Raw genomic sequence first — 12621 nt, 5'->3', positions numbered from 1 at the left:
AGAAAAAGAAAGAGAAAAGAAAGTAAAGTACTGCAAACCCAATCAATTAGCAACATTTACTTAAGGCATTATGACCCTTCCCGTTTGTGAAGAAACAGTTTTCCAGGACTCTCACCACAAATCCTCCAAGCAACTCCGATGGCTCCTCTAGAACAACCCTACAAACGTGTGTTCCTAAGCAACCGTTTGAGATGCAACGTCAGGTATATATGGCTTATGTTGAGATACTTAAGTGTGACTCTCCCTGGAGAGCCCATATGAACACTTAAGTATGTCTTATTCTTTCTCATCTCTTTCTCTTAATCTTCACGTTTAAAATGTTTCAGATGTCCTTCAGGAGACATCTCCTGCCTCCACCTCCTGAGAGCTGGTATGGATTATTCGTATAGACACCACTCTGTTTAATACAGACTTAAGTACAGACACTGAAAGACAAGGGGGAGTTTAGAAAAGACAGGACACACCTTACAAACCTGAGTGTGGGTGCGGCTTCTCAAAAAAGAAAGACCGGACATTGGACTGCAGTCACTAAATAATTTCCAGTCATTGTATCTTGGCTATTTCTGTGTACTCACTTGAGCAATGTAGTCTGTATCTCCTTGGGAGAAGCTGACTAAGGAGGAAATGACACCGGTTTTATGAGACAAAGTTACACATCTTCCCCTTAGTTCTCTTGGGATGCACATAGACTCTACCATCCTGGACATGAGAAGAAAACGCCCTGATGGTAAAATAGCTAAATAAAATTAATTTTTAAAAAAGATGTCTTCTAAGAAGCCAGATGTTCGTGATCCTGCTTACAGCCTCAGATGAGATGCATCCAACACCCTGTTTTTCCCTGTCACAGAGTATGTGTGTGGGGAGGGGGGCAGCCAATTTATAGACAAGGAGACTGGAAGGACACTGTGAGACAGGCATGCTGGGGTCTGAAATAGGGGAAAGGGAGAAGCCTACTTCCAGAGCCAGCTTCCTAGTGAGATCAAACAATACATGACAACTTATCAGTGTAAGGTACATTAGAACCAGCATCGTTTACAGCCACATGAAGGAGCAGTTCTAGATGACTCCATTCTCTCTCTGAGCTATCATCAGCCTTCAAGTCTTGTCAGCTTGAGTTGGTGATTCTGATTTTGGGGCAGAGATAAGCCATCCCTACTGTACCCCTCTACCCTTTTTGTTCTTTAAACATGGCTTTGTTTTGTTACATAGCATGTTCCCACTTCTACCTCCTGCTTTCAGGGTTCTTTAAATGTCCTGTATTTATTTATTCAGGTTTTCTTTTTCTTTTCTTTCTTTTTTTTTTTTTTTTTTTTTTTTTTTTTTTTTTTTTTTTTTTTTCAGACAGGGTCTGTCTATATAGTCCTGACTGTCCTGTAACTCGCTTTGAGGATCAGGCTGGCTTTGTATCTATTTTTTAAAGTTATGTGAGCCCCCTGCTGGCCAAGTCCTGGAATAGTACAAGAGACCGTGTGGCTTGTGTATTGTTAATTTTCTCATGGCTAGGACAAAATACCAGACAAAAGCTACTTATGAAGGGAGAGTTTATTATTTTCTCATGGCTAGGACAAAATACCAGACAAAAGCTACTTATGAAGGGAGAGTTTATTATGGTTCACAGTTCCAGAGTACAGTCCACCAGGGTGAGGAAGTCAAGGTGTCAGAGTGTGAAGCAGCTGCTCACACTTGAGTCTGCAGACAGGAAGCTGACGAGATGAACACTGGTCTGCGTCGGTGGTCAGCAGTTTTCCTCAGCATGGGCTGCCAGCCCCCGTGATCCACATGCCAGGTAGGTCTTCCCCTACCAGTTAAATCTGACAACACCTCCACAGACACCCAGAAGGGAGTCTCCTGGGTGATTTTAAATCTAGTGGAGTTGACAATGAAGAGCAGCCAATAACAGGGAATGGCTCCGTGAATGCACACCCCAACCCCAATACTAAGGATTGGACCCTGGCTTCTCACATGTAGACAGGCATTTCAGCACCGTGCAACATCCTCGACCCACTTTTTATGTTTTTATTTTGGAACTGGAGCTCACTAATGTTGTTTAGACTGTCCTTTAACTCATGCTGTATTTCTGGGAGGCCTTCCTCCTTCCTCAACATCACTGAACCCAGCTGAACAGTACTTACTGTTTCCAATTTAAAAATGTAAAACACACTCTTTCTTAATGTAGATGTTTCCATTTTAAACGATTTCTCCCTCTGAGTATGTCACGCCTGTAATCCAATCCCCATTGCTCAGGAGATGGAGGACGGAGGATCTGAAATTCAAGGTCAGGCTCTGCTACAGGTCAGTCTGAGCCACAGATACCCTGTCTCAAGTATATACTTTCTTTGCTGCTTCTTCATTCATTCTGATTTAGTTTGTGCCATCTTCTCTCCTATTTTCTTGAGTAGCTTGCCTAGAAAACCTACCAGCTTTTTTTTTTGTTTTTGTTATTGTACACACACACACACACACACACACACACACACTCTCACACACACACACACACTCACATACACACACACTCACTCTCTCACGGGAGAGATAATAGCAATTTCCATTAGGGGGTGCCGTGGTCTCAGAAAAGAAAATTAACTTAGCTTTTGGACTTAGAGGTGTTTTGTAACGGAAGCGGATACCTTTGTAGCCATGCATCATTTCTGGCCTTACTGTGTACAAAACTGCTTTCAGTTTTTAAGTCGAGATCCACAAATGTCTACTCCAGCACCTGTTTATCTTCTGGACCAGTGAGGGAGGATGCAGGGCTCCTTGGAGCTACTTGGGAGAAATCTTGGAGGGTTGAACATAAACCTGGAGATACTGGTTCAGATGGTCCAAACTGTGTGGTAGGGGAAGTAGATGCTTAAGTCTTTAACAATAACTGCTTACTCATCATTTTTGGTTCCATATTTTTGCAGGGGCAGGGCAGGGATATGTTAAAAGTTCAAGCTGCATACTCCTCTAAGTGCTTAGAGGACAGGTATGAGCCACAGCACAGAATCAAAGTCAGAACAACACAGGTTGCCAGTCCTGAGTGGCAAGCACCTTTGCTCTTTTTTTTTTTTTTTTTTGGTTTTTCGAGACAGGGTTTCTCTGTGTAGCTTTGGAACCTATCATGGCACTCGTTCTGGAGACCAGGCTGGCCTCGAAGTCACAGAGATCCACCTGCCTCTGCCTCCCGAGTGCTGGGATTAAAGGCGTGCGCCACCACCGCCCAGCATCCAGCCCTTTTTTTATTTTATTATTTTGAGACAGCCTTGTCATGTAGCCTAGGCTGGCCTCAAACCCATATACATCTGAGCATGGCCTTGAACTTCTGATCCTCCTGCCTCACCTCCCAAGCACTGGATACCACCTGGTTTATGCTGTGCTGGGAACCTAGCCCAGGGCTTCCTGTTTGTGAGGCCCACACACTACCAACTAGAGCCACACCCCAGCCCTTTCATTGGCCAGAATCGTTTCCGTCCTTTCTCTTCTCTCCTATTATATTGTCAGACTGTCTGGGAACAACTCACGTTATCTCTGGACGCTGTTTCTCAGCTTGGGAACAAATGGCTGACTTAATAATTTTTGTGGTGAAAAGACAAAGTGATATGCACTCCCATGCCATAGGTTGGTTCTCTCCCTCCATCTTCGGTTTCTGCCTGTCTCCCACCCCCATCTAGGTGGAAGAGAGCACTGTGGCTCCAAATATGGCTGGATTCTTTATTCGGGTTCTGGGATCAAACAACTCAGGTCATCAGATTTGTTCGAAAGTATTTTTACTCACTGAGCCATCTTTCTGGTCTCTCTGGGTATATTTTGCTTTAGTTTGTTTTGAGACAGGATCTCATTATGTAGCCATAGCTGAACTGAAACTATGTACACTGGTTGACCTCAAACTCACAGAGATCCATCTGACTCTGCTTCCTGAAGGCTGGGATTAAAGGTGTTCACCACCACACCCATTCCTTTGGGCTCTCTTAAACTAATAACAATGTTAAAATTATTGAGCCCTCTTTGTATAAAATGCCTACCATGATATGTTATGCATAGTTAATGCTCAAAACTAGGATAGTCTTCATTTCCCATGGAAGGTCACAGAAGCCTGGGCACTTCCATAAGACCTCAGTTTCCAAGGACATCCAGAACTTCACTCAGACGATTTGACTCCAGGATGGACACTGGTGGTTGTCCCCACTTAGCTCCATGTTTACACACTGCCCACAGAGCTAAGGAAAACTGCCTTAAGAACCGGTAAAGAAGACAGAAATTCTCAGCAAAATATGGGTGCAGAACTGTCACTTTGCCTCCTGTGGACAAAATGGATATTCTAGAGCAGAGACAGTCCTTGGCCCTAAAATAACTCGCCTCTCCATCACTCTAGAGAGTAATGAGAATCATGGGGACAAAGCACACTCATCTACTTTCCTACGTCACACTATCAAGCAGTTAACTGTGAGAGCCTGTAACAAGGGCTGTTCTTGCCCCGTTATCTAGAAGGGTCAGGAGTGTCCTCACGAGGGTGTGTTGGATGGGATAAAGATTTTAGGGGAAGAAAAAACTAACAATTATCTCCCCCTGAATTTTGGAGGTAGAATCTCAAGTAACCCAAGCTAGCTCCAAACTTGTAGCAATTCTCCTGTTTCAGCATCCCAGCCAAGTGCTGGGATTATAGGTGTGAGTTACCACAAGCAGCTTGCTTTTTTCTTTTTTTTTTTTCCAGTAACAATTTTATTTATCCCCCTAATTCTTACCATGGGAAAACCAGGAATCAAATGTCATTATGTCATATAAAGTTTATACTTACTTTAAACAAAAAATGTAACATAGTGTTAAAACTGGCTTTCACAAAGTGTTACAGCGTAGCTGCACTATGTACTAGTATCACAAGGCGCTAATGCAGAACGCTCTCATGCAGTTCCATTGCGTTCTTACAAAAATAGAATTAAACTGTGCGACCAGACAAGGACTTCAATTACACTACTTGGCAAAACCTTGGTATTTCAATGGAGTCTATTTTCTCTTGCAGTTCAAAAGCAAAGTCAAATATCACATCTTTTTTCAAGACTCACAAAGATGATTCGGGCTGTTTTTTTGGCACGTTTTTAATCTCTATCACCACAGCACTTATTCTCATTAAAGCAAGAGTTTTTTTTTTTTTTTTTTTTTTTAAAGATTTATTTATTATGTGTATAGTGTTCTGCCTGCATGTTGCCTGCAGGCCAGAGGAGGGCACCAGATCTCATTACAGATGGTTGTGAACCATCATGTGGTTGTAGGGAATTGAACTCAGGACCTTTGGAAGAACAAGCAGTGCTTTTAACCACTGAGCCATCTCTCCAGCCCACAGCTTGCTTTCTTTAAAAAAAGAAGGCTGGAGAGATGGCTCGGTGGTTAAGAGCACTGGCTGCTCTTCCTGAGGACCTGGGTTCAGTTCCCAGCAGCCACATGGCAGCTCACAGCTGTCTATAACTCCAGTTCCAGAAGATCTGGCATCCTCACATAGACATATATGCAGGCAAAACATCAATGCACATAAGATAAAATTTAAAAAAAATAAAGAGATTGTATTTTTAATGATATGCTATGTCAGAAGAGAGTGTCAGATCCCACGAAGCTATAGTAATAGGTGGTTATGAGCCATGGGGGCTGGGAAACTGAACGTGGGTCCACAGGAGCAGCAAGCACTTAACCACTGAGCCCTCTGCCAGCTCCCTTCCCCCTCTACGCTTTCTTTTTAAACCAGCATCTATTAATTATATAAAAGTGGTTTCATATTCTGATCATATTTACCCTCTTATCCCCCCAACTCCCAATGAACCCCCTCTGCTCCCCAACAAGCCCCCCTCCCACGTTATGTGGATGTTTGTTGTTTGCTGAGATGAGGTCTCATTCATTATGTGACTGTCCTGGAACTCACTATGTAGACCTGGCTGACCTCAAATTCACAGATACACCTGCCTCTGCCTCCTAAGTGCTGGAATTAAAGGCACCACCATGTCCTTGTGTGCGTGTAAATGTGTATATGTCCTCCTGAACTCAGAGTTGCTTGTGTGAATGGGAGGTTATTTCCAAGAACATGGGCAGTCTACCAGTGGCTAGCTACAACACTAAAGAAAAAGGGCTTGCCCTTCTCCAGCAACCATTAACTGCCAGTGACTCCACATAATGGGTGGGGCCTTGTGAGCCCCTCCCCCAGCAACCGTTAACTGCCCATGGAAGGAGTGGGGGCCTCATGAGTCCCTCATTTTTTTTAAGATAGGGTCCTACTATGTAGCCCAGGCTGATCTTGAACTTGAGATCCTCCTGCTCTGTTCCCACTGTGAATACTGGGATCACAGGCATGCACAGCCATATCTGGCTCTGAAGTATATACTTCTTTGGACAACTTGTTTTTTTTTTTTTTTTTTTAAACTTGAGACTATATAACTGAAATGTTCTTTAGTTCTAACACCCGGTACATGAGTACATCGGCTTAACAGAAATTTCGATGAGTCTCAGAGGGTTTCTTAGTTTTATAGCTAATAGGTTTGGGCATCATCACTTGATTCTCCCGAACCTGGTGCAAATCTTACACTTTCATCATTCCTGCTCAGTTTCCTACTCTAGGTCCTGATTTGCCATATCCTAACCAAAACTATGAACCTATGTTCCTGGGTTCTGTGACTGTAAAGTGATGGAGGAGACAGGAGCCACTGAAGGACCAAGGACAAGACAGACATTTCCTTCTGGGAGCAATCAAGTTGCTGGCTTCCTAAGCACCGTGCCTTTGTTATTCTGTAACCAGTGTTTTACTGTGCTCTGTTCCCACTGAGCATTTACAGTGTCAAGATATGTCATTCACTTTATCCTACACTTTACAAAGCATGTCGTCTCTACAATATGTGACGACCACTGTTTATCGAAGGGAAGCCAGTGGCTTAAGCCATATAACAGCACGTTGAATAAGGACTCCTCCCTGTTTCTAGTTCTATGGCTAGATCATTATACCACCCTGTCTCACAAACTCAGCTCTTGGTGTCCCAAAGCTTGTTTAAATAGTTGACGATGTCATTCAGAGACAACCCGGAAATCCTGAAGCGGGGCTAACTTATGTTGGGAAAAGAGGCAGCTGCTTCTCAGCTCATTTTTTTCACGTTTATTCTGTCCTCTATGCTCTAAAAGGAAAATGAACCTAGGTTCCAAAGAGAAAGGGAGGGGGCAGTGTGAGCCACAGAAGGTAGGCAACCCCTGCTGATTGGGAGGTACTCCCAGAAGGCTTCCCTTCTACAGTTGCCAAGCAACAAGTGTAAACAGGACAGGATCATGGCCACTAACTACAGTGCCAATCAGGTAAGTTCTCGTTCTATCCCCTAGCTTTTGATTTTACCTTCCAGATGCAACCTTCAGGCCTACCCCTCCATCAGATCCTGGTCCCTAAATAGACGACAAGTGAGTTGAGGTGGGGTTTCAGGAACAAGCAAAAAGGACCTAAGTTAAGCTTGTAGAGTGTAAGCCAGGAGGCGATGATTTTATTTTTACAGGCCAGAGTAAATACTTTAGGCTTTTTTGTAAGTCAAATAACAAAGTCATAGCTATTTAGATGAAAGTTAGTTTGCTTTGGAAAAAATTCAAGACATAGTAACTGAGGCAAATGTAGAGGTGCTCCCCAGTGATCCCAAGACTCTGGAGGCAGAAGCAGGAGAATCAGGTAGGTGTTCAAGGCACCCTTGGCTATATACTGAATCCAAGGCGAACCTGAGCTCCATGGGACCTGCTCCCTGCCCCCAAATCTGGCCATGGTGGTACATACCTGCAATACCAGTACTTAGGACAAAAAGGCAAAATAATCACTGAAAGTTTAAAGCCAGTCTGGCCTACATAGGAAGTTCCAAGCCAACCAGAATTTGGTAGTGGGACCATGTCTGCACATTTTAAAAATTATTTTGGAGAAAGAATTTTGTTCGCTTGGAATTCAAAGTTTAGTATTTTTTCTTCTTCTTTTATGTGTATGTGTGTAGGGGGGTGGCAAGGTCTTGCTACTATGCAGCCCACATAGACAGGCCCACAAAGTCATAAATCCTCCTACCCCACTCTGGGAAGTAACGGAATTACTGGTGTGTGTGTGATCATGGCCAACTACCTTCTGTTAAGGCAACACAAATGCTTGTAAAAAAAACAACAAAAAAAAACATTCTTTTGTAGGTTTTGTTTTGTTTGTTTGTTTTTGTTTTTCCAGACAGTGTTTCTCTGTGTAACAGTCTTGGCTGTCCTGGAACTCACTTTGTTGACCAGGCTGGCCATTCAAAAGCAGGAAGCAATATAGACTTAGTTACTTACTCTTAGTCTAGTCTGGCATTGCCTGACAGAGTGGGTCACAAACATAATTTTAAAGGTTTTAGCAGCTATGTGAAAATTAAAAATTAAATTTAGTAATGCTCAAGTGAAACCCAATAAACCAAAATATTTTAACATTTAACTATTTTTTAAATTATTTAAAAAAAATATCTGCCCCCCCACCTCTCTCTCATTGTTGTTGTTTGAGATCCGCCTTCCTCTGCCTCCCAGGTGCTGGAATCAAGGCCACCACTGCCTGGCACACACATCTCTCTTATACTAGTTCTTTAAAATCCACCCCTCCCCCCCCCCCCCCCCCCCCGCCCACTAGTCTGAGGATCAAACCCTGGGCTCTGTAAATACTAGAGAAGCATCCACCACTGAGCTTCACCCCCAGCATTCCAGGGCTTCATATTTAGAAAGTGCCTCAGGTTACCCGTTGCTTTTCACATGTTTAACATATGGCCAGTTGCTACATGCTGGGCAACACACATGCTGAGCAAACAGATTATAACCTTATACTTGCTTTGTAGGCACAAGATCCTGGGTTTGATCCAAAGCTAGGCAAAAACACAAACATTTTCTTCCCTGTCTTTAATGTCTTCTCTTTTTGTATGAACTTTCTTCTTTCTGCATTGCTTTTAGGTTAGAGACCTATTGCTTTTAGCATAGAGACCACTGGGTACTGTGAGGACGTCCCCATACACAAGTGTCAACTTCTCAGTCCCTCCCTCTTCCCCTCTGTCTCCAGCTGGTTTTTCTTCTTCCCAGATGTAGTGCCCACTTCTGCTTTCTTTTTAATCCATCACTTAGTTCCCCCCTCCCTTAAAATCTCTTCCACCCTTGTCACAGTGAGTTAAGAGTTCACATAATTGTTGAGGCCTTTGGCTTTCAATTACAGAGAACTGTGCCACCATTTCATGAGCTTAAGCCTTTGAACCGCTTCTTTTTCTCCACAGTATGAAAAGCCTTTCTTACCCAAGTACCTGCAGAACTGGTCTCCTGCCAAGCCAACAAAAGAGGTATTCCAAGCTCGGTGCCCTCCAAGGCCAGTGTATGATGACTGGCCTCATGTTCTCCCAGTCACCCGTCTAACTCCTTACCTTCTAATGGTCCACCTTCTCTCCCACACCTTTGCTCCAAGCCCCTCAGACACTTTGTTTTCCTCCCTCTTTTGCTTCAAGTGTTTTTCCTTCCGCCTCCACCACAGAGAATAGCTACCCATGAAGGTTACACTCAGATTATTGCCAACGACCGAGGTCACCTCTTGCCTTCAGTGCCCCGTTCCAAGGTGAGATTCCCACGTCCATTCTTATCAGAAAGGTAAGAGTTAGCGAGGTGTGGTGGTGCACGCCCTTAACCCCAGCACTCAGCAAGCAGAGGCAGCTCTCTCTGAGTTTGAAGTCAGTTTGGCCTACATAGTGAATTCTAAGCCAGCCAGGACCATACAGAGAGATGCTGTCTTGAAACAAAACAAAAAAGAGCTGATGCATGAGAACGGAGCTACAGTCACGGTATAGAAAATGAAAGTCCAACCTGTGAGTGCCCCAACCTTCTATCCAGTGGTCCACCAACACAGAGCACATGAAGTCCTGAAAATGGTGACTATATAAACAGTATCTTCAGATGACAATACGTATGCACAGGACTCCTTTATCACACTTAGCCTAAGAATGCAAAGTTTAAGCTGGAAGGAAAGGGGCTGAAGAACTGCATTGTGACTAACTGGAGAGAGGAAGAGTAGGGAAATGGTCATTATTAAGATGCCAAAGGGACAGAATGGATGCGATGCCAGCAAGCCCTGCTAAGGGGACACTTAGCAGCCATGAGGCCCTGCTGAACAATCCCTTTTTCTTTTAGGCGAGTCCTTGGGGATCCTTCATGGGCACCTGGCAAATGCCCCTGAAGATACCACCTGCCCGGGTGACCTTGACCTCCCGCACAACAGCTGCTGCCACCTCCCTTACCAACTGGATACAGAAGAACCCTGATCTACTGGCTGCCTCCAATGGGCTTCGCCCTGAAATCTTAGGCAAGGTATCTAGCCTTCCATCCAACCCAACCCCTGCCGTCTCCATGTCTCTCCAGCCTCAAAACTGGTATGCCATTCCAGCAAGGGGAGGGACCTCTAACCAATTCCGTCTTGTGCTTGTCTAGTCCCTAATTACTAAGGTCTGAAGGAACCAAACAAAGCCATCTTGTTCCCCACCCCTACCCTAGTAGAAAACAGTCTCCAGGGGGAGGTCAAATTTAACTATTCTCATCCGAAACTTGACCTTCTGTTCATGGTATAGAAAGGAAGGGAGTCAGATTCTGAGGCTGACCGGGGATTATCTAAACCAGAAATATGATCTTTTTCCACTCTAACCTCACAGCCCCACGACCCTGACAACCAAAAGAAACAGAAGAAATCTGTCACAAAGACTGTACAGCAAGCAGAAAATCCCACTATAATTCCCAGTTCCCCAGCTATGGACGTCGACAACGAAGATGAAACTCAAAGCTCACATCCCTCTGCAGGTCACACGCCAGGTCCCTCATCTCCAGTTAACTCTCCCAAGGCCCCACCTGCAAGCCCATGTTAGAATACCAAATACGTAGGTCCTAGTCTAGCTGAGATCAAGACATGCAAAGCTGCAACTCTGCAGGGAAAGGGCCTGAGGTGACATTTTAGGGACTGACTGGAATAGTAAAACCCTGTATTCAGAAACATGGAGCAAAAAAATGATGGGCCAGGGATAAAGGCAAATTTGGGCGAATAGAATAAACATTGTTTGTTAAATCTTTTACTGACCTGGGTTTTCTCCTCATTCTATGACTGTCTTTGCAGTCTTTGTCCATAGTTAAAGGGAAGCCTGGGGAAGTAGTAGGGAAAAGGACAGCAAGTCTTTTTTATTTTAGTTTTCTGAGACAGGACTTCTCTGTGTAGCCTCGGCTATCCTGGAACTCACAGTATCGGCCTGCCTCTGCCTCCCAGATGCTGGGACCAAAGGCGTGCGCCACCACCACCCAGCAAGAAGGTCTTAATAGAGAATGTCAGTTACACTTCTGCAATGACCAAGAGGAAGCTGGTCTGCATCACACAAGGGCAAACCCCAGGAGAACCGAACTTTGTACAACCAGTATCTTCAAAATCACAAGTACAGTTGTTCTAGGAGAACATGTGAAACTTTTTATGATCACGTTTATCCATTTCCTTATTGAATGTATGTAGGTATGCCTCAAGCTTGTGGAGGCTGAAAGAAAGTTGGTTCTCTCCTTTTGCCACGTGGATCCTGGGGATCCAACTCCAGTCCTCGGGCTTGGTGATTGGAGTATATACCCACTGTGCTATTTCAGACACATCAGCCCAGAAGTAGAAAAAGCAGCAAGCCAGGTGCTCCACTTCAATCACTAGCTGGTTAAGAAGCCAGCAGGAGCCTAGAAGGCCCCATCCATCTCCCAGCTCCAAATCTGTTCCCATTGCCCCCGCTGTGCATCTTTCTGGCACTGGTTGTTAATTTATGCCCCTGCCAAGTCTAAAGCCAAAGGCTTTTCCCCATGAACACTGACCCTACTCAAAGAACAACCTAGGAGACAGCTGACTCAAGCTGGAGGGACTCTACACAGCCTCCCAGGATTGTCAGATGTGGTGACAATTCCAGCTACTTGGGGGGCTGAAGCAGGTACCATCAGTTCAAGACCTACCTGGTCTTAAGTAATTTGGTAAGGCCTGTCTCAAAGTGAAAATATAGTAAAACAAAAAACAACAAAAAATGGGGGCTGGGGTTATGGCTCTGCTTGCCTAGCATTAAAGGGCCCTTAGGTTCAAACAATCCCTAGCAACACAAGACTCCCCAGGGCCTGTCTAGAGACAAGGGGCAAGGGATCATTACTTAAGGCCAACAACTACTTGGGAGCAGGAATAGAGATGGCCGAGAGCTGAGAGTGGTGGTAACATGTACTCGGGCAAAAGCAGTATCTCACCAACTGGAGGGTAACCTGGGTTAAGAGTTCTAGGCCAGTCAGGGATACATGGTGAGGCCCTTTCTCATCCTCACCCCACCCCCACTGCCATCACTGAGTTCATGCTGTTGTCCTGTTCAATTGCTATGCCATTCTCCAATCCACTGCTTATACTGATCTCTTAAAGTAGTGTTTTTCCTGGTCTGGGAATTAAACTATTGGCTTTGTGCATACCACCATGGAGCCAAATACCTAGTCCCAAGATGACTCTCCTATTCCAGAGCTGGAAAAAATATCAAAATAGCACTCCTAGCTAAGGGACTAGTTCAGTGGTACAGTGCTTGTTAACATGTACAGGACCTGGCAACAAAGACAAAGCACTCCTGCTAA

General features: G+C 44.5%; 1 protein-coding gene across 2 annotated transcripts; it reads left to right on the top strand.

The window, feature by feature from the left end:
* Window positions 1-1367: 1367 nt before the first annotated feature.
* Window positions 1368-11067, top strand: Cfap126 (cilia and flagella associated protein 126). Of its 2 annotated transcripts, XM_035445223.1 has the most exons (6): window positions 1368-1786; window positions 7135-7302; window positions 9246-9308; window positions 9497-9577; window positions 10147-10323; window positions 10662-11067. In XM_035445223.1, exons 2-6 carry the CDS (start codon window positions 7276-7278, stop codon window positions 10869-10871), a joined length of 558 nt encoding a protein of 185 aa, XP_035301114.1. In that variant the 5' UTR covers window positions 1368-1786; window positions 7135-7275; the 3' UTR covers window positions 10872-11067. The 2 variants fall into 2 exon arrangements, with proteins under 2 accessions (XP_035301114.1, XP_027274834.1); XM_027419033.2 differs by lacking the exon at window positions 1368-1786 and having other exon boundaries at window positions 5587-7302.
* The last annotated feature ends 1554 nt before the right edge of the window (window positions 11068-12621 follow it).

This window comes from Cricetulus griseus, chromosome 5, assembly GCF_003668045.3.
Source record: "Cricetulus griseus strain 17A/GY chromosome 5, alternate assembly CriGri-PICRH-1.0, whole genome shotgun sequence".
NCBI classification, from domain to species: domain Eukaryota; kingdom Metazoa; phylum Chordata; class Mammalia; order Rodentia; family Cricetidae; genus Cricetulus; species Cricetulus griseus.
The sequence above is the reverse complement of the archived record's forward strand: the minus strand, read 5'-3'. Positions and strand labels throughout refer to the sequence as shown.

Bases quoted from the DNA above. Each gene is read 5' to 3' on its own strand.
- Cfap126 (XM_035445223.1), top strand. From the start codon at position 7,276: ATGGCCACTAACTACAGTGCCAATCAG. The intron at 7,303-9,245 runs GTAAGTTCTCGT...TTTTCTCCACAG, and splicing joins CTAACTACAGTGCCAATCAG to TATGAAAAGCCTTTCTTACC. The intron at 9,309-9,496 runs GTATTCCAAGCT...CCTCCACCACAG, and splicing joins CTGCCAAGCCAACAAAAGAG to AGAATAGCTACCCATGAAGG.